A 19,107-nucleotide genomic window follows, 5' to 3' on the forward strand; every position below is an offset into this window, starting at 1 on the left:
AAATTTCTGATGCAAAAAAAGCTTTGAATTCTTGCAGAAGGACCAAAAAAAAAAAGGATTTTTCTCCTCAGGAGACAGACTGTGAGTGAAGGTGCAGCTCATAAACCAGGGGACATTCCCAAGCTGCATAGAAAAAAGCTGGATGGGCTAGTCATGAAGGCAGCTGGCAGTGTCCTGGTTGGATTCACTGTGGTACAGGCTGAAGAACCAGGGGAACAAGCGCTCCCCTTTCCCTCGCACAATTAATCTTCAATTCAAAATGATACTTTGACTTTTACTTCATAATTTTTCTTAAAGTTCTCTTATGAAAAGTTTATTCAGATGCTTTTTGAACATTCAAGTCAATGATGTTCACTTCAAAGACAGTTAATTAAGCCACTCTGAAGGTTAGAAGGAGTCAACATATTAAAACATGAGACAGACATAAGGACTTTGTGTTTTGGACAAGGGCAAGGGATAAGAACTCCTCTAAGAAAACAAGAACAGTGATGACTGACTATTTAGAAGACAATTTCAGCAATTAAGGCCTTTGCACAGTGCTAGCCTCTGTACAGCCATACACTGAAATATCTACAGAAACCCTGAGGAGGGCTTCACTCCCTTTTCCCCAACAGGTCCTTGGCACACACACACTCACAGCCCAGGTCCTCAGGTGTGCAGATACAGAAATGGAGTGGCACTTGTTCATCCAGCCTGTGACCCTTCGTTCAGCCCCCACATCTGCAGGTCTTGCAGTCTCAGAATGACAACTGTGCTTTACAACGTGCAATAGGCAGTGGCCTTGGCTTTCCAAGGTGCTAACATTGGACAACACATAAATGTGGATGAGGCACATGCATTATTTATTTAGCAGTGACCTCACTGGTCTTGAAACATTTAATATTTTCAAAATAACAGACTTAATGAGAGATTTATGGAACTTATTTGCCAATGTTTCTAATATGGTCACCCATTTCTTTTCTAATTTTTCATTAATTTTTGATTCTTCCCATTGAGAACTGTAATTTTCATTAACATGTAAAATCAGCAGACAACATATTTTTGGTGAAGTAAAATACAGCCCTAAGTAAAAGAATATGAAATATTTAATACACCACACTGGCTCAAATGAGATACAACATCCCATTGACACCAATGCCTCGTCCCAGAGAACTGATCACTTCAGTGGTTTCAAGTCTGGTGATGAAGCAGAAGCTATAGACTGACTCTTCAAGGAAATGGGGAAAAAAGAAGTTTTTTACTCAGTTTTCTCTATCTTTGTCCTAAATATAAGTCAGTTGTCTCCTGTAGTAAAAATCTATGTTGCATGGATTGAGGTATATACCTCTGCTATTTATTTAATGGTATAAATAATGATTTACCTTATTTAAATTAAGACAACCAAAAATTGATTTCCTTTTTCTTAAATTTATTCTAGTTATTGGGGGGGTTGAAATAATTATTCCATATTTCCATGAATATTAATGAAATTGTGAACAAAACAAGCTACTTAATCTAGCAGAGGAGCTTCTAAGCTGAGTGGAAATTTCACAGCTATATAAAGAAGGAAAGCAAGAGCTTGCACTTGGACCATAAATCCTCAGTCCTCAGAGCAGCAGATGAACCAAATGAGTTATACAGAGTCCCACTTCATTTATGGAGATGCTTCTGATACAGATCTGATCATTCCCAAGGAAGAAATAAGGGACATTTCAAAACCACTCATACTTTATTTCTTATGAAATTAATGAGCTTATCCTTGTGAGGTTCTGAGCACCCTTATTTCTCCGTAACCTCAGCAGAAACTCAGGACATGGGATCAATAGCAGACCTGCCTTTGGCATTTGCAGGAAAAAGCCCAGACATTTTAAAAATTACTTGAAACCCTGGATCAGAGAAGAGCACTTTGTACTGCCCACAGAGGAGACAGTAAATACCCGTGAACAAGACCATCCCAGAGTTAACAGCTCCACCATCATTCCACACAGAACTATTAGAATCAAAGAATCGTTAAGGTTGGAAAAGACCTCCAAGATCATCAAGTCCAGCCTCTGATGTGGTGGCTATGGAGGTTCCTTACCTGTGTTTTAGTAAGGGGACACAGAAGGAAGGATGTGCGTTAGGCCAATAAGAGCTGTGTGTGCACTGGAAGGGAATGGTGGGATGTCCATGGGCTCGGGGGTGTGATGCTACAGCACAACCCCACTGTTCCACTCTCTCCCCAGCCTCACTGGTGGGCCGACATGCCATCAGCCTCCTCCCTGTGCCTGGGGAGCTGACCTTCCCAACATGAGTGGTAACCCTGGCCTGCCAGCACATTCCCTCATCACCAGCTGGAACTGATGCTACAGATTGATTTGTTCGATCCATGATGGAGCTGCTGACTGGAGCACCAAAAGTTATTGGCTTTTTAATGGAGTTCCTCACCATGACCACTCATAAATTGTCCTGGCCTTCCTTCAGCTTGACCTTCCTCAGACACACAGACTCCTGGGTAACCAGGACCATCACTGATGGTGACTCTGCTCACCCCTGTGAGTTGGGAAGCACAAAAAGACCTACTGGATTTAAATAATTTTGGAACTGCTTTGAAGGCTGCAAGGTTAAGCCAAATTTACCAGTATCCTCAGTTCCAGTACTTAAAAATAAATTCTCAGTATTTATTTTTAAAAATGAATAAATTATACTGAGGGAGCTGTTGCTAGAGTGACAGAAATGAGATGGTGTGTGAAATGCCTGAACTGAGGTGGTAAATGATAAGAGAACTGATACATGACTGACAGCATGTCTAGAAAGGGAAGGGCCTGATTACAGGCACCTGGGGAACCTCATTCTCTCTTCCTTTCTCTGCTCCTCATAGTGAGAAGTCTCCAACCCATAGAAGACTTATCACTATGGATGTCTAAGATTCACGCCATACTCACCCTGGGAACAGCTTTCTCTGCACTAATCCAAAGTATAAAATAGATCTAAAACAAGAACCTCACCCCTTTCTGAAGTGACAATCACAGAGCTGTGAAGCAGAGCCTGTGACACCTGGAAGAGGGAGTAAAACTCTTTTACTCTGATTCCTTCACACTCAGAAAGACAGTATTTGGAAGACTCTCTCCATATCCAGGTTCAGAAACCCTGACACGTATGAGTGAGTGTTTCATCACGTATCTCTTGGTTAACACTTCTGATATTTAGAAAACAGCAATATCTATTCCCAAGACTTTAAAGACATTTATCAAAAGGCAAGAGATGTATAAACAGATCTGTGTTCTTTGTACGTGTTTGTTCAATGCAAAAATATATACACAGATGTGGTTTTCCCAAAATGCAGAAAAAGTTAAATAAAACCCATCTGTACTTAAACAGCTCTGAGTTTTGTTTTGAAAGGCATCAGTGTAAAACAGAATGACCTGCTAATATTAGCACTCACCTGTATAAGTCCTGTACAGCAAAGAGAGACGTACCTTGTGGTGGCCGGCGATGGTGGCAACATGCAGGGCTGTGAGCGCTCCATACCCGACCTGCTGGATGTCAGCCCCGCCGTGCAGCAGTGCTGTGAGCAGCTCCACGTTGTCCTAAACGCCACAGATTTAACCCACATCATTTCTGGGACACAGCTCTCACAGCTGAATTGAGCAGGACCAACCTCGGCTTCCCTGGCTGTGACACTGCTGGCCGTGATGGCCAGGGGCCAGGGGCTCGGGGAGCATGGAGAGGGGGAGAAGGTTTGTCCCACCACCAGACATCTCTCCTGCTATACTAAAACCTGTGTCTTAAAAATGCCTTGATCCTGATTTTACGGTGGCACTGGACAACTCCTCTATCCTGAGTTGCATTGCATGATTGAATCAGTAATTCCAAAGCAGTTTCCCATCCCATGGATGACATTGCAAAAGCACATGCTAATTCCTGTGCACGGGCTCTTTATAGGGCATTTTCCTATGCACCATAAATGTGAAATTTATATTTTCACCAGAAGTAACAACTACTGAGCTCAGACAGTTCAGACAAATCAACTGCTCAGTTCTGATTTCCTGTCATCAATTTCACTCAAAATAATTAACCTTATAAGCTGCCAAGTGCAGAGCTGTAAATCCATTTCTTGTCAGCCTGGATGGGCGCAGCCCTTTCAGCATCAGAGTTCTGATATGCGATTTGTTGCCTTTAGAGAGAAAAGTGGAAAACAAAGCCAGTTACAGGAAAGAAAGTGCAGATGAGGTAAGAAGCTCCTGTGTGAGTTTGAAAGCAGAGAATTGAGTAGTGTGACTTTTGACCTGAGGCAAGTCATAAAATATATCCTGCGAATCCTTGAAATGAGGTTGATGGAAACATTTCCCTGTTGTCCAGGACAGCTGTGGGTCTGGCTATGTAGTGGCTGCTTGTTCACACTTTAACAAGGATTTGGTAAGGGTAGTTGAACTTCTAGAGAAACAGCTCCTCCTCTAATGTCTAGACCATGCTTCAAAAAGCTCCATGGACCAGGAGGTGCTTCCAGAATCTCTAGTTCCTCAGACACTGAGCTCCTTTGCCCTCTCAGAATCGGAGCACTGCTGTCCCTACACACCATCCTTACAGGGACGGTCATTTTGGGTCAACATGGCAAGTAGCTTTGCTCTGACCTTTTGGATGCACAGTGATCATTTCAATAAATGCATCTGCCTTCTGAATCCTTGAAACAGTAACCAAAGACAATGTTGGATCTAGTAGCTCCTCGCCCTCCTCCAAGTGCTCATACAACTAATTAATAGTGTGTGTTTTCCTAAACTTCCTCTCAGCAACCCCACCAACTGATGTGATCCTTGGACACGATCTTGTACTCTGAAATGATGAATAAAGATCCACTCAGTTTTCAGCGGTGCAAAATCAGGTTTATCCTCATGGTAAAATCTAACTAAGACTGAGCAAATCACTTATACATGTTGTTAGTCAGTACTTTGCAGCGCTGAAACCTCAGGGTTAAATTCTCTTTGCCTCTCTCAGACAATTTCTGCTAAAAATGGTATAACAGGAGTAAAGTATGTGCATGAACTAATGACTCGCTGTGGATGACAGAGCAGCTGTGTGGATCCAAGTGGAAAATCCCACCATTAGTGTGTTTTTATGAACATCCCAGAAGAAATCTTGCCCTCTTTTCTTATGTACTCTGATCTTCTATCTGCCAAAGCCCTATAAGCTGATATTTGTCACTAAAGCATTTGAGTTATTCTTTTTTTAATCTTTGTGAAATAAAATACAGGTATTTTCATTACACTAGAAAAACTGGTGGTGTAAGTACGGCATAGTGTTGCTACAACAAGGTCACTGTCCTGGAGTTTGTGCCATGCACAGAACCCAGAAAGGTGGAGCCATGCTCTGTGATGGGTGTGGATTAACAAATGCATTTAGAAGCAGTTTTGACTGAGGTGAACACCTGTAGTAAAACATGCTGCATCATCAACCAGAACTTTCCTTAGACTGAAGAATCAGCTGTAACAGGGCTCAGTGTAACTCAATTCAACCCCCTGGCAATGCAGCTCAGAGTGATGCTGAGAGATTCTCCTCCAGCTGAGAAATTCTCATAAAATACAGTCCTCCTGACAGCTACCAGCCATAAAAAAATCAGTAATCATCCAAATAAACTATTTAACCATCCTGTTTCAGATACCTACCCCCACATCCACAGCACAGGTGGAGCAGCGAGAGCCCGTTCTCAGTGCGGTAATTTAAATTGACTTTGCAGAAGGCTTCATCAGAGCTGAAAAAGGGATTTTACAGATGATTACTGCTCTCATCCTTCACCACAGCTTCTTGCATTTAAGAAACATTTAAAAGATAAATCTCAAAATAATTTTTTTGAAACACAAGCCTGAATTTATGCCCAGTTCACAGTTGTTTCAGTTTGTTTTCTTAATGATATTCAATTTTAATCATTAGAGTTCCTATAAACTGGCAACATTTTCATGTTTTTGTGGGAAAATATGGCAAGGAAAGTTTTATATATTCAAAGCTGCAATTAAAAGGCCTGTATTGAAAATAAGAACTAGCCTGAATGACTGTGTTGAGGGCCCAGGTCTCCTCCTAAATCCTTCCTTTTGACTTCATTGCTTCATTGTGTTTTAAGGAAAAGAAATTCTGATAGTTTATTATTAGGGTGGCCTTAGTGAACCGTTGCACAAACAGCTGTGAGACACAGGCACAGAGTAGGGACACCTTTTACCCAACAAGTGCCAGTGCCATGCTACTGATGTGTTGACTCTCCACTATTTGAACTGTTGTTTTATTTGTGCGGCACTGGACAATTCCCTCTGACCTGTACATGCGTCCCCTGAGTACAAAAGGGAAGCTGACAACTTGTTCTTCAGCCAGGGTTTGTCACTTCTGTAAGGTTTGCCTTCAGAGCAGGGACTTTACCAGCTACTTGTTTCATTTCTATCAGGGAAATGACCTTCCTTGACTCATCGCCCAACTACCATCCAGTTTCTCAGTCCTGAATTTCTTAAATATAAGGATTAATGAGAAGTTTTCCAAAATCAACCACTGCTGCTGTAGAAGAGTTTTTCCTATAGACAAGAGGCCATATTTGGATTTTAGATATTCAGAAGACCGGAGTGCACTCATTCCCCATGGGTGAGGGCAGCTTTTGGAAATGAAATCACTGACTGATTCCTCAAACCTGACTTAAAAAGAAAAGCCTTTCCACTACAATGTCATCAGGATCATTAATTCTCACTCCTTTGGTGAGAGGAGCAGGGCTCTGTAGCTAAGGAGAAGAGTTTGGCTGACATTGAGACTTACCTGGGTCTGACTGAGCTGAGCTACCAGAGCTCTCCTAACCTTGAAAGGAGTTTTTAATTTATTCTTATGCCTAATTCAGTATTTAGCATTTCCACCATATACTCCCTTGTCTTGCTTATCTAAAATAAAGAGTACTCTGATTCCAGTTTGTTAAAATGATCACTTTTACTACTAATAAACAGGGGTAAAACGAGGTAACTATTTAACTAGAGCATAGCCAAAGTGGTCAGCACACTGCAGAGAAAGCCCAGTGGTTCAAACTGTGATAGCTGTGGCAGCTGAAACTAAGCACAAGGAATAATTTATATTGCTAGTTTGGTTTTTTGAGCTTATGATTTATTTCTGATTAGAATCTCCTGTTTTCTCAAGTGGTTTTGAGGTCTGAAATGATTTGTCTGATCATTTTCTCAACTTATTCCCAGTCTGTGAGCTGGATGTTTGTTGCACTGGAGCTTTGCAGATAATGAACACACCAGTGTGTTACTTGGTTGGGTGAACCTGGTTGTGAGCACGTCTATCCTGAGAAAACCATTCCAATTCTGAATTTGAATTCTGGTTTTGTATTTGTTTACAGAGTGAAACTTCAGCAATATTCCTGGCTGCAGAAACACATTAGCAAAACTGAAAAGTGCACAGCAAAGTCAGACATCCCACTAAAGCTAACTAATTTCAAAAGCATATAGGTGTTTATTGTAAAACACTGGCATTAACAGTCAGTAGCCACTAATTTTGGTACTCTGCTGTGGGGCTCTGCCCAGCATTGTGATGATGTATTCCCAAAAATAGAAATAAGGAGCATGCAATCCATACATGAGAAACTCCGTCCATAAAAAACACCTGAAACTGAAAATACTGTTTGATAGCAAATACTTATTTGAAAGAAATTAATAAACAGGTTCACAGAATATTTTACCTAAAAACATGCTTCAACTCTGCCAACTCCTTTTCTTTGATTTGCAGGTCATCCTCCAACCTCTCTGTGACTGTGACATAGGATTCACTGACTTTCTTCTTCCATTCATCTACAACAAAAACTCCGGATTGACATAACACTTCAAAACAAACAAAACCCAGAAACTCATATCATAACGTTCCAGTAACCAAACCACTTGATTTTTAAGCATCCAGTTGCACAGTTTCATATATATTTCGATTAAATTTAAAATATTACAGCTATTAAACTGTTCCTGCTGAGCCAATGCAGACACATACACACGGATTTCAGAGACAGCTCATATGTATGAATCCTTACAAGAAATATTTTAATATTAAATAATATTTAAGAGAAAACTTGAAGCTCAGGTTGCATTTGTTAGCTTTTACTTCCTGAATAGACACACAGCAGAAAATTATTGGAAATGTAAAGGTTTTCTTAATGAAGCATGAGTTAAATCAACATAATAGTCTAAGTTAATATGATCTTATATAATTCCTCAAAGAAATTTAGTTTAGTAGCTTTTTTCCTTCTTTCATAGTCTGTATCTGAGTTAAGTCAAGAACAATACCTGAGCCTTGAACTCAAGAGTAAAGCAGCAATGAGTTATCTCCTGAAATACTATTTGCTCCTTGCCGAGGGATGGGTGGCACATTGTCTGTAAAAAAGTGACATTAGTTACCCGTGCAAGTCTGGGTTGGTCTAGATTTATAATTTCCCATTTGTCCAATATATCTTCTTTGTTTCAGCAAAGTTCTTGCAGTAATATGATTCCTTGTTCAGGAGCAGTGACAGTCCTGCTGAAAAATACTTGTGATAGTCTCTGGCTAAAAATAAACCCTGTGCCAAGAGGAATGTCATGCAACAATGGCACAGAGCGATACAGCCCATGCTGTCCACTGGGCTAAAATAACAGAAACACCTACTCAGCTTGCTTAAAAATCTGTTGTCTATTCCCACACAAACACCTGCCTTCATTTGTTGAATGGATGAAATTAACAGTTAAAACTGGTGGGAAGTGGTAATTTGGTAGCTTGTAACTCATTTTGTGGAGAAAAGGGAATTTAAGCAGCTAATCCCAGGTGTGCTGTGAGGATATCCAAGGAGTGCTGGGGGTCCCCAGCTCAGAGAGGCCAGGGATGATCCCAGCTCACAATGTATCCTGACACAAGGGGTGGCATTGGAGTATCTGGGTATGGTCTTTAGGAATGCAATATATAAGAAAAGTGAAATGTAAATATACACACCTATATTTATATATTTTAATATATATTTATATATATACATTTAAAGTGTTTTGATTGACTTTGGCAGCTGTTCTGTGTGTGAGTTTTCAGTTTTCTCTGAACGATTTCAGGCATGCAGGTACGTTAATAGAACACACATCTATAAAACCTCCTGCGCGCTGCATCCCACTGTAACAACCCCAACAGCTCCTGGCACTACCAGCTCATCCCTTTACTCACACAAATTTACACATGAATCCAAAGATCTATTTCAGAGGAGTCTGAACTGCTGTGACAACGTGCTCTGTGACATTTGACCAAATATTTGCAGAAAGGCACCAGCCTGGCAACTGATCCCCACATACAGTTGCCAAACAACTGGGAGAGCTGGGGATATGTTCCCAGGCTCTCAGGGTGTCCCCTTTCCCACGGTGTCCCCTCTGCCATGGGATCCCCTCTTCCCTGGGACCCCTCTCCTGAAGGACTTTCCTCCCATCCAGACCAAGCCAGCTGTGACAGGAACAGGACAGACCTCAGAGCCCCAGAAATGCCCTGTTCATTCTGCACAGAAAACGCAGTTTAACACAACAATTTTATAAAGTGCGAAATTTCCATGAAGAGACAGATGAAATGATTTTTTTTTTACAAGAAATAAATACCTTGCATAGCACTTGTATTCTTATACCATTTCATTTATGAAAATATACCAAAAAACAGTCATCAGTTTCCATATCATATTTTTACTCACTCTTTGCAGACCTTTGTGTGGGTGAAGATTCATTCGTGGGGACACTTGGGGAAGGACCCTGGGAAGGGCTGATCCCGTCAATTGGCCCTGCCAACACAGCAGCTTTGCTCACACTGGCAGCAGGTGAATTCCTGGAGCATTCAGATCCTCGGCTGTGTGAAGCAGCTGCAGAATAATTGAAACTGGGGGGGTGGGGGGTATAAAAAAGAATAGTAATTGCAGAGCCTGTTTGCAAACAGAGAAGATTGAGAAACTGCTGTTTGTGAGGGCAGTTTGAATAAACATCTCCACAGGAAGCACTAAAACATCATGAGCAATGTTTGTAAGCAAGTAAATTCTTCAGATGTGATGTTTACAGAACACTGAGCTGTACAAATTTCTTTGATTAATTTTTATAAGTTTTACTGCAGTTTCATGTTTGGAATGTGTAGCTATCATGGCCAATCTTACAGCAGAAATGTGTACATAATTCTTTTCCTGTTTCTGGTTTTAAATGTCCTTCCCAGGGAGGCTTTACAGAACAAGTCTTTTGAAATGATCTTTATTTCAAATCAGTTAAAACATATCCACAATTAGAACATTTCCATACCTATCCTTTACTTGGAGAGGCTCTACATTGCTCCTATAAATTTCAATGCCATACTGGTGACATTCAGATACATCACAGGAAATGAAAAGGGCACTAAAAGAAAATACATATTTATAATTCATATTTCCATTATGAAGGAACACTGTAGCCCTTGTAAGGGAGCAGGTGTTTGCAGTGGCTCCTCCATGGCAGCAGATGAACAGAGTGTACAGCATAACAGCTCTGCTATTTTTGCTCTCACAACACCACAGAGGCCTTTGCACGGGGACTCATGTTCCCCATGTGCAGAGAGCAGAAAATGAAGCTCTTGCATTCGAGATATAGGAACGAGAAGAGGCTGGAAGCACTGAACTCCAGCACAAACACCCTGACAAGGCATGAACATTGTCTGCAGATCCAGCTGATCCTTGGAGCTTACTTCCTTTCGTCAGCTCCCCAAATCCTTCTGGCACAGATTCCTCTCAGCTGTTCATTTTTATTTCAGCTGCCTTCCCTTATGCCCAGTTTCTCAGATTTCAGTTTCCTGCCCCGAAGGTCACTGAAATAACCCTTCAGATTTCAGACAGTAGGGCCAAACCTCTGCTTACCACGGCGCGTGCTCAAAGCATTCAGGGAAATTACTGCAACATTGTTCATTATGAGCCCTATTATTGCACTACACAGAAAATCTAATTAAATAAAGCAAGCTGACATGAATAAAATCATTAACAACTCATCTTGTTTTGTTTGAGACTGTGGAAGGCTGAGTTGAATTTCGGGATAGATGGAGCCAGGCAATGATCTAGAGGATATAACAACACTGTATCCATCTGGGAAACTCAATGAGGTTTAATCAAAATCAAGCTCCAGGTTTCAGTAGATGAATCCTGTCCTCAGAAGGTCCTGCCTACCTAGCACTGTCAGCGCTGCATCCTTCATTACTCAGACTGGAGGAAAATCATGGGCCAGGATGCCGTGATGGTCTTGTTTCCAGAACCCAGTAGTGGAAAACAGCAACCAAAAATTACTGTGATCTTGCTGTCAAGGTTTACTGGGTGGCCTTGCACAAGTCTCTCAATTTCCTTGGGACATGTTTATCCCAGTTGGTCGCATGAGAAAATTGTTGTCATCTACATTAACAGCAGACTGTGGAACACAAACATTACCTGGAGTTGTAAATACAATATGGATAAAATACATATATGGATTTAGTACATCAGACACAGATTATTATTGTCAGGAAGGGTCTGGTCTGCAAGCTTTTTGATTTTAATAAGAGTTTGATCACAGTATAACACAGTCCTTGCTGTAAGTACTGCAATTTGTTATATGTAAAAACGTACGCACTTCATAGAGAGCTATGCAGGATCACAGAATCATTTGGGCTGGAAAAGCCCTCTGAGACCATCGAGTCCAACCATTCCCCCAGCACTACCAAGGCCATCACTAACCCATGTCCCCAAGTGTCACATCCAAATGGCTTTTAAATCCCTCCAGGAATGGGGACATACAGGAAAGAGTTCCATTAAGCAGGGGATTCATTCAGGCTCTTGGATTTTGGTGTGAGGCTGATACAGTAAACTCAACAGAACCAGCTGCTCTCCGTAGCATTTCCTCCAAATAGTTCCATATATTTTCTGATCTCCAACTCCACAATGATCATTTTATTGAGAATAAGAAAGACCACCAAGGATGACAGATGCATTAGAAATGTAATGGGCAAATATACGCTACCTGTGGCTCAGTAGAAATTACTGGAAGTTGATATATGTAAAAGTGTTTATTGTCAAGTGTGGAGTCCAAGAATGTGTGTGAACATGCACAGACAGAGCCCTGTGTGAGACAAAAACACGTGGAAAAATAATTAATATAGCTCTGTATAAATAAAATATAATTTGTAATGATTTTCATATTTTACTTTACACTTAATTGCAGTTTAAAAATGAAAAATGGTACAAATCCAGATATTTCAATACCTGTGGAGTAAATCCATTAAGCCTGCTGACATTATCCAGGTCTAATATTGATCAAAATGCACCTTCTAAATTTCAGGCAAAAATATTCAGTGTAAGAGGAAAGCATGAGGTGGCATAAAGACTTAGAGCAGTGCAACATTTCTTACCTGGTAAATTTTAAAACTTTTGCCTTGAGACCTGAATGTTTCATTTCCCAGTAGGTGATTCCCGATACCCTGCTCTGAGCTGTTCTTGGGGCTGGACATCACTTGCTTCACAGCTTTGCACAAAAAGCTCAGCTCACCAGGAGAGGAGACCTGAAACAATCCGAGCGGTGGCTCTCCCCTGTGCCCTCAGTGGGCTGGTAGAGCCTGGGACGCCCACTGGCCCCAGGGCCAGCTGTGCTAGTCGACAGCTACCACCAGGATAAGATTCCTGTGCTTTTTTTTATCTTGGAATGCACACTGCTCCCTAAACCACAGCAGCTGCTGCTGGCCCAGCCTAACTCAACCTTTTCCAAAAGCTGTTCAGTCACTGTGCTTTTCCTCATTCGCTTTTCCCAGTGCTTATGTGCCAGAAGCAAATCCATTTCCTATTTATATCCAGATTGCCTTCGCTAATGAAATCAATGCACGGTGCTTAGGGAATTCAGAACAAATGCAGCTGTAACAGTTAAAGTGGATAATAGCGTTAAAAGGATGCATTTTGCTGTTACTAAAAACCCAGAGAGCTCTCCTGGCAGCACAGCACAACCCTCAGGGAAGCCTGTGCAGAGCAAAGTTTGTTCTCCAACTCAAGGTGCAATGTCTGTGTCAAACATTTGTTTCTCCTAAAACGTTTTGTGTAACAACAGATGAATAGATCATGCAAACAGATGACGTGCAAACCACAATTCCATGCTCTATGACTATTTTTACTTTGTGACTTTATGCATTTATCTTAGACCCGAGTGCTCCCAAGCCTACTGCTGTTTCCATTGTTTCCATATTTCATAATGACTTTTAAAACCTCTGTTTGCTCAAAAGTTCTCCTTATTTCTTTGAAGTCAACCCCAGCAGTTCCCAACCTCTACATCTAGCTCCTTTGCCCATCTAGCTTCTTGCCCAGAAGAAATCCTCAGGAAAAATACTGTGTCTCTTGGGAGGTTTCTTTATCAACGTGGAAGAAACCTGGTGCAGGTTAAAGCAGGGTGGGTAATGCTCAGGAGATGTTAACACTGCTGCCTTGTAGATGGCATAAAAAAGGTGCCATTTGGGAATTCAGTCAGCAGGGACATAAACATTGACATCATGAAACATTAAATAAAATATGAAAACCCACAGATAAATGCAAGAGAAAAAGATGCATCGTGTTTGCAGTCAGATCACACTTATACCACACAGTATATTTTTAAAAGTAGTAGATTTATCTGTTTGGAGCTGGATCTTGGGCACCTAAACTAGAAACAAAAGGACTTTATTATTATCTTTATTAGCAGAGAGCAAAGAAGGGGAAGAGGGAACAGCCACTGTGTGTTTCTCTGAGGACACAATGCTCACAAATGTGAACCTGTCCCATGTCTGCTCCACCGCCCTGCAGGAGGGTCAACCCTCACTCCAAGGCCTCTCACAGTTCAGTCTAGAGAAATATAAAACACAGGTTTTCATGTGGCACACATCAGTCAGTCTGTGGTAACAAAAAGCTGGCAGCTGTCCAACCCCACTGCCAGCGTCCAAACAACTACCAGTAAAAAAAATAAATCAGTATGTCTTGATGACAGGTGCTGACCCAGTAATATGAGTCAGTAGAGAGAGAATGATCTCTCATGCCAATCTTTTTCCTCTGATGAAAAACAGGAAAAGATAAAAAAAATTACAAAATAAAAGAGAAAAAAATATTAATACTTAAGACGAGATGTCTTGAATTAAAAGCATTTTTAATAATTTTTACCTCTACCTAATTGAAATTGTATTGCAAAAAGGCAGCACGAAAAGAGAGAAACATAAGTTATTGTTGTATTATTCCATTTTGCTGGAGCTAATATTCTACCCTTTAAAAGCTTTTAAAGCAGCTTTCAGTCAAATTTCTAATTAATTTGTTCTGTATCATATTCTTACTGACAAAAACTACAAGACACAGTAACATGTACTCCACGAAAGTCACCAATTAGTGCTTTCAGATCTGAAATATTTCACTACTTTCATCAAAAGAACAGTTTATCTGCGTTTGCTGCATTATTAATGTTATGCTACAACAACACTGTTAATGTAATTTCTTTATTATTACTTCAATGAGATCAGAGAAAAGATCTGTGTACTTTTTCCTCAGGATTCTTATAAGCTGTGAAGTAATCAATCACCCACAAATGAAAACAGATTTGTTCAAGTACAGTTCATTCTACAATCAGACTTCTCTTTTTGTCTTTGTAGACAGACTTCATCATAAATTTGCTTCCTAAACTTCAGCATGCCTTCTACATCTTTGTAGGCGAGCATTTCTTCAATAGACAAGAGCTGAAAGCCACTCAGTTTGAAAGGTGACATGTGCTGCACAGAATTCAACATCTTCAGCGACATCCTAACAGATTCACTTAGAGTAGAACAAACAGGGAAAATCCTCGCAGTCCACAGCCCCAAACGCGTGTTCCCACTGGAGAAGAGCTGGTCCGAAGCCTCTACGCTCCAGAGGTCCAGGCATTTTGCTAAGCTGGCTCCAAAAAACTGGAGCGAGAGTATATCTGACAGCAATTTCACAGTCTTCTTCAAGTCGTCTCCTACACCAAACACCATGGTGACATACTCAACTTGATCATTAATTTTCACAGTTACTGAACTCAGGAAGCAGTGTGAGGGTATGTCTACACTGAAACTTATGTAGGACCCACTAACAATGCTGCTCTTCCCTACCGAGACCTCAGGCCCAATTCTGGAGTATTCAATGACAGACCCAGGCCCTATCACACATCTGGGCTCAAGGATGCTCTGGATGACGCTTGACTGATCTGAGGTCTTGGCTGTGTCAGGAAAGATGCTAAAAGCCACAGGCAGCAAGTCAAGCTCAGATCTCAGTTTGCTCTCAGCAGTAAAATGAAACAAATACTCCTGAGTAGTTCCAATGTGGTAGAACTGGGAGTTGTTGAGGACTATGACATTGAGGGTAGTTCCTCGCAGGAGGGAGTATAACTGCTGCCGCACTTCCACCAACCCCAAGTCCTCCTTGGTGACATTACTCATGTTTTTGGTATAATCTGGAGTGGCTCCGGGTCCCAGGGCCTGGAGGAAGTCACCATATGCATCTATTTCATAGCAAAGCGTGCCCATCTGCTTATAGAACATCAGTAGCTGCTTTGCAGTGAGGTGATCCATGTAGAATATGCTGTCTGTGTACACACACTCCGAGGCCATTCCTGAGTCACCGTGGTTCCCAGAGGAGCAATGCCCCCTCACGCACACTGCACCACTCTGCCGCATCATCCTCATGTCAGGCTTGTGCAGGAAACGATGGCAAGATGCATATTCCAGTCCTCCTTTTCCCGAAAAACTGGACGGATCTAAGACAAACACCCCGTGAGTGGTCCCGACTGCCAAATCTGAGGGGTGAGCCAATGCGGTAAACCCAGGTTTATCCAACGCGATGGTTTCTGTCACTTCAGTGCTGTACAGCTCTATGTCATCCGAACATGTGACGAGGATTCCTGGTTTCATGTGACGGGGGAAGTCGATGTACATGGCCAGCTTCAGCTCCAGCATCTGGTAAACGGGATCGCCGAATGGCAGGGCCGTGAAGATCTTCCCCAGGGCACTTGCACTTGGCAAACGCTGGCTGTAACCACCTGGAAGAGAAAGAGAATTTTAGTTACACAGAGACACTGTATGCAAGTAAGTAAAAAACTAAACCTATACAGCTATTTCACAGGTACACATAGGCATTAAAAACCCCTCTGCTTGGTCACATACCAAGTATTCCTTAAAGAATGACAGATGTGAAGAAATCAATCATTCTTCTTCAAACATTTCCCAAAGCAGATTTGACCTTATGTCCAAAACCCAGCCTGCCTTAAATAGCTCATATTAAAATTGTGGTTGATTTTGTTATCTTTAGTTTGTTTCAGAGCTGCCTGTTGCTGAAGTGTTGAAAGCAAATGATACTCATTTTTTGGTTGGAAAAGAGGAGGACCCCAACACTTCTGATGGGAATTTTAGTCCAGATGAGTCAAACAAGCAGAGGTTTGGTCAGGAAACTTATCACCTGGTTTCTTTCTCCTCTAAGAACTGATGTTCTTCCACTTCTGGAAGTGTCCTGACTAACTGGATAAGAAGGCAAGTACTCAGCCTGCCCAAAGGAATAAGGAGCCTGAGGTCCCCCCCACCCTGAAAGGGCCATATTCCTTAAACGGGTATTTCAAGGCAGGAACTTAAATCACACTCTGAAGTACACCTCCTTCTCACTGTTTGATTGAACGACTTGAGTGCTGAGAAAAAATGCTGAAGTGACAGTAACATCTCCTAAGTACCAACCTAATTTCAAATGATCACACGCATTGGGGTGACTTTTCTGAGGGAACTATATTTTGGAACTCTGACTCCTCTGTCATCATATCGTTTTCAGGAAGGGAAAAAAAGGGTACAGTTTTAGAGTGAGAAATGTAAAACTGAATTTACCAGAATGGATTAGCAGCACAGTGAAGGAAGCCCACTGATCACCATACAGATCTTCCAAGTACTGAAGAACATGAAGAGTTGATCCACCATTTCCTAAAGAAAAAGTATTTTAGTATCTGTAAGAAGAGCTTCAATAACACCTGCTCTGACAGGTGAGGTGTACTGGTGTCCAGCTGAAAAAACCTCCCACACCAGCACCGATGGGACAGTCTTTCTACCCTACTGTGGTTGTTAAGATCACGCACAGAAGCTGATGGACAGTTCCTCCAGAAGCCTGTGCTCTCCCAGGGCAGAGCATCCTGAGCAGACAGCTCTTGGGAAAACTCTGTTTTTCTCTCCCAGTCACCTCTGCACAGGCCAAACATTTGAAACATTTAATCAACTGAACAGGACATAACCCAGCCATAAAAAACAGCTCCTGTAGGAAACAGGTCACACAAAAGCTCATTAGTGGCTTCAAGGCAGTGTTCAGAAGTACTTCTGACATTTACAGTAAGGAAGTAAGGAAGGTTTGCGATATGAGGAAATGGTTTGGGATATTTTTTATGCTCTTACAAGTTAAAGCTGCCAGATTTCTGAGAATTAATCTCTGCCTATTACTCTACGCTGCAAATAATACTGATATTAGTTACTTTGTACATCAAAGGGAACAGGAACGAAGAATTACAGGATGGCATTACGGGCAGTCAGGCTAGTTTCTTCTAGAGTTTTGCTGCCCACTGGGTAATATATTAAAATATAATCAAACCGTTTAAGCAATCAGATTAAGTATGAATTTCTAAAACACACGAGCCAGTGCTATTCTGTATTCATCGGACACACTTTGAGGAGCTGTACAGTATCACCAACACGCCCATTCACAAGCACCACGATGGAGCCCCAGGTTGGCTCCTGCCACGGCCCCTCCTGCCCGTTACGGCCGCACCGAACCCTGCCCGGACCCCCCGAGCCCTGCCCGAGCCCCCCCGAGCTCTTCCCGGCCCCGATCCCTTGCCCTGCCCGCCCCCCCCGCGAGGCGGAGCCGCGGGGAGATGAGGAGCGGCGCGGCCGGCGCTCGGAGCCCTCGCCCCCGCGGCCCCGGGCCAGCCGCACGCACCGATCCTGGGCCCCGGCGGGTCGGGGCACACGTGGTACCGGACGCCCCTCGGCAGCTCCCCCCGGCGCAGCTTCTCCGCCAGCTGTTCCCGGAACGCGCCCGCCTGCGCCGCGTCCGCCGCCGTCAGCACCACCACGTCCCAGAGCTCGCCGGGCCGGGCGGCCGCGCCTGCGGGAGCGGCCCCGCTCAGACAGCGCCGGGGCACGGCCGCGCCCCGGCCCCGAGCGCTCGGCAGCCCCGCGGGCCGGACCCGCCGCCCCCCGCCCGCCCATCCCACCTCGCAGCGCCGCGAACCGCGCCAGCCGCCGGCCCGTGTCCTCCCGCCGCGCCGCGCTGCGCCCGCCCATCGCCGGCACTGCCGGGCCGGGAACCAGCGCTGCCGCCGCCGCAACGCGACCCGGATGCGCCGGCGGGGCGGGGGCGGTGCGGAGCCCTCGGGCCCGCCCGGCCGGGCGGGGAGAGGCGGCTCTGCCGCGCTCCGGGCGGGGGTTGTGGCGGTGCGGCCCCGGGAGCGCTCCGAGCGCTCTCGAGGAGCAGGAGGAGGTGGATGCCTGGGTTGTTAATCTAGTTAGGAGCAGAATCCCAATCGCGCACGAACGCGCCCGCTTAACTCTGCCCTGCCCGTTTAACTGCCCTGCCCGCAGCCGCTGGTTGGTGCCTCCTCGGCCCCACCTGGAGCACCCGGGGCGCGCTGGTGAGCGCGGAGCAGGGCTACGATTTGGTAAACGGACCTCACCCGCACTCATCGCAGGCATCACCGTGTGTTTTATCTTTTAGCAGCTTGTAGGAGTCACGCAGCTGATGGTTTTTCCGGCTGCGGTTCCTTGCCCTGGATATTGTGGTTTTTTATCTGCGGATTCCATCTGAATTCAGAATTTGCTGGGATTACAGATACCAAATACAAAGAGATGGGAATGAAAGGAGGGTTTGCCTTTATAAGATCTCATTATACACAAATCTTACCATAAAAAGTAGCTGTAAAAGCACTATAGAAGCTAGTGGAGGAAAGAAAAAGAGTTTATGAAGTTAGAAAAAAAGTTACAACAAATCCGTCGTTTTTCATGATTGTAAACTGCTGACAGAGAAGATTAAGAAAAAAAAGTTGAAAGCTTCACTGTGCTTTCTCGGTATGAGACTTTGCTGTGATGCAGGTGATAATAGCCCTAATCAGAGCAATGCACACCACAAAGATC

At 43.3% G+C, this 19,107-nt stretch overlaps 2 protein-coding genes across 2 annotated transcripts in view; both read right to left on the minus strand.

The window, feature by feature from the left end:
- Positions 1-8,403, minus strand: part of LOC113987349 (serine/threonine-protein kinase TNNI3K) — a 33,192-nt gene extending 24,789 nt beyond the window's left edge. Inside the window, exons 1-5 of the mRNA XM_039379327.1 lie at positions 8,364-8,403; positions 7,661-7,769; positions 5,622-5,707; positions 4,038-4,135; positions 3,438-3,548 (exon numbers count right to left, since the gene is read on the minus strand). Of these exons, the coding sequence (XP_039235261.1) occupies positions 3,438-3,548; positions 4,038-4,135; positions 5,622-5,707; positions 7,661-7,769; positions 8,364-8,403 (444 nt within the window). The remainder of the gene's footprint in view (positions 1-3,437; positions 3,549-4,037; positions 4,136-5,621; positions 5,708-7,660; positions 7,770-8,363) is intronic.
- Positions 8,404-14,074: 5,671 nt separating this feature from the next.
- Positions 14,075-18,660, minus strand: FPGT (fucose-1-phosphate guanylyltransferase). Its single transcript, XM_039379334.1, has 4 exons — positions 18,192-18,660; positions 17,915-18,082; positions 16,819-16,911; positions 14,075-15,989 (listed from the first exon to the last, which is right to left on the minus strand). The coding sequence occupies exons 1-4, from the start codon at positions 18,658-18,660 to the stop codon at positions 14,539-14,541; spliced, it is 2,181 nt and encodes a 726-aa protein (XP_039235268.1). The 3' UTR covers positions 14,075-14,538.
- Between the last annotated feature and the right edge of the window lie 447 nt (positions 18,661-19,107).

Source organism: Pipra filicauda, unplaced genomic scaffold (genome assembly GCF_003945595.2).
Source record: "Pipra filicauda isolate LSUMZ 115617 unplaced genomic scaffold, ASM394559v2 scaffold164_size1636381_pilon, whole genome shotgun sequence".
In the NCBI taxonomy this organism is placed as follows: domain Eukaryota; kingdom Metazoa; phylum Chordata; class Aves; order Passeriformes; family Pipridae; genus Pipra; species Pipra filicauda.

Coding starts and splice junctions, on each gene's coding strand:
- FPGT (XM_039379334.1), bottom strand. CDS start 18,660: ATGAGTGCGGGTGAGGTCCGTTTACCAAATCGTAGCCCTGCTCCGCGC. Junction 18,083..18,191: donor GCGGTTCGCGGCGCTGCGAG/GTGGGATGGGCG, acceptor CCGCTCCCGCAG/GCGCGGCCGCCCGGCCCGGC. Junction 15,990..16,818: donor TGTGCTGCTAATCCATTCTG/GTAAATTCAGTT, acceptor TTTCTCTTCCAG/GTGGTTACAGCCAGCGTTTG.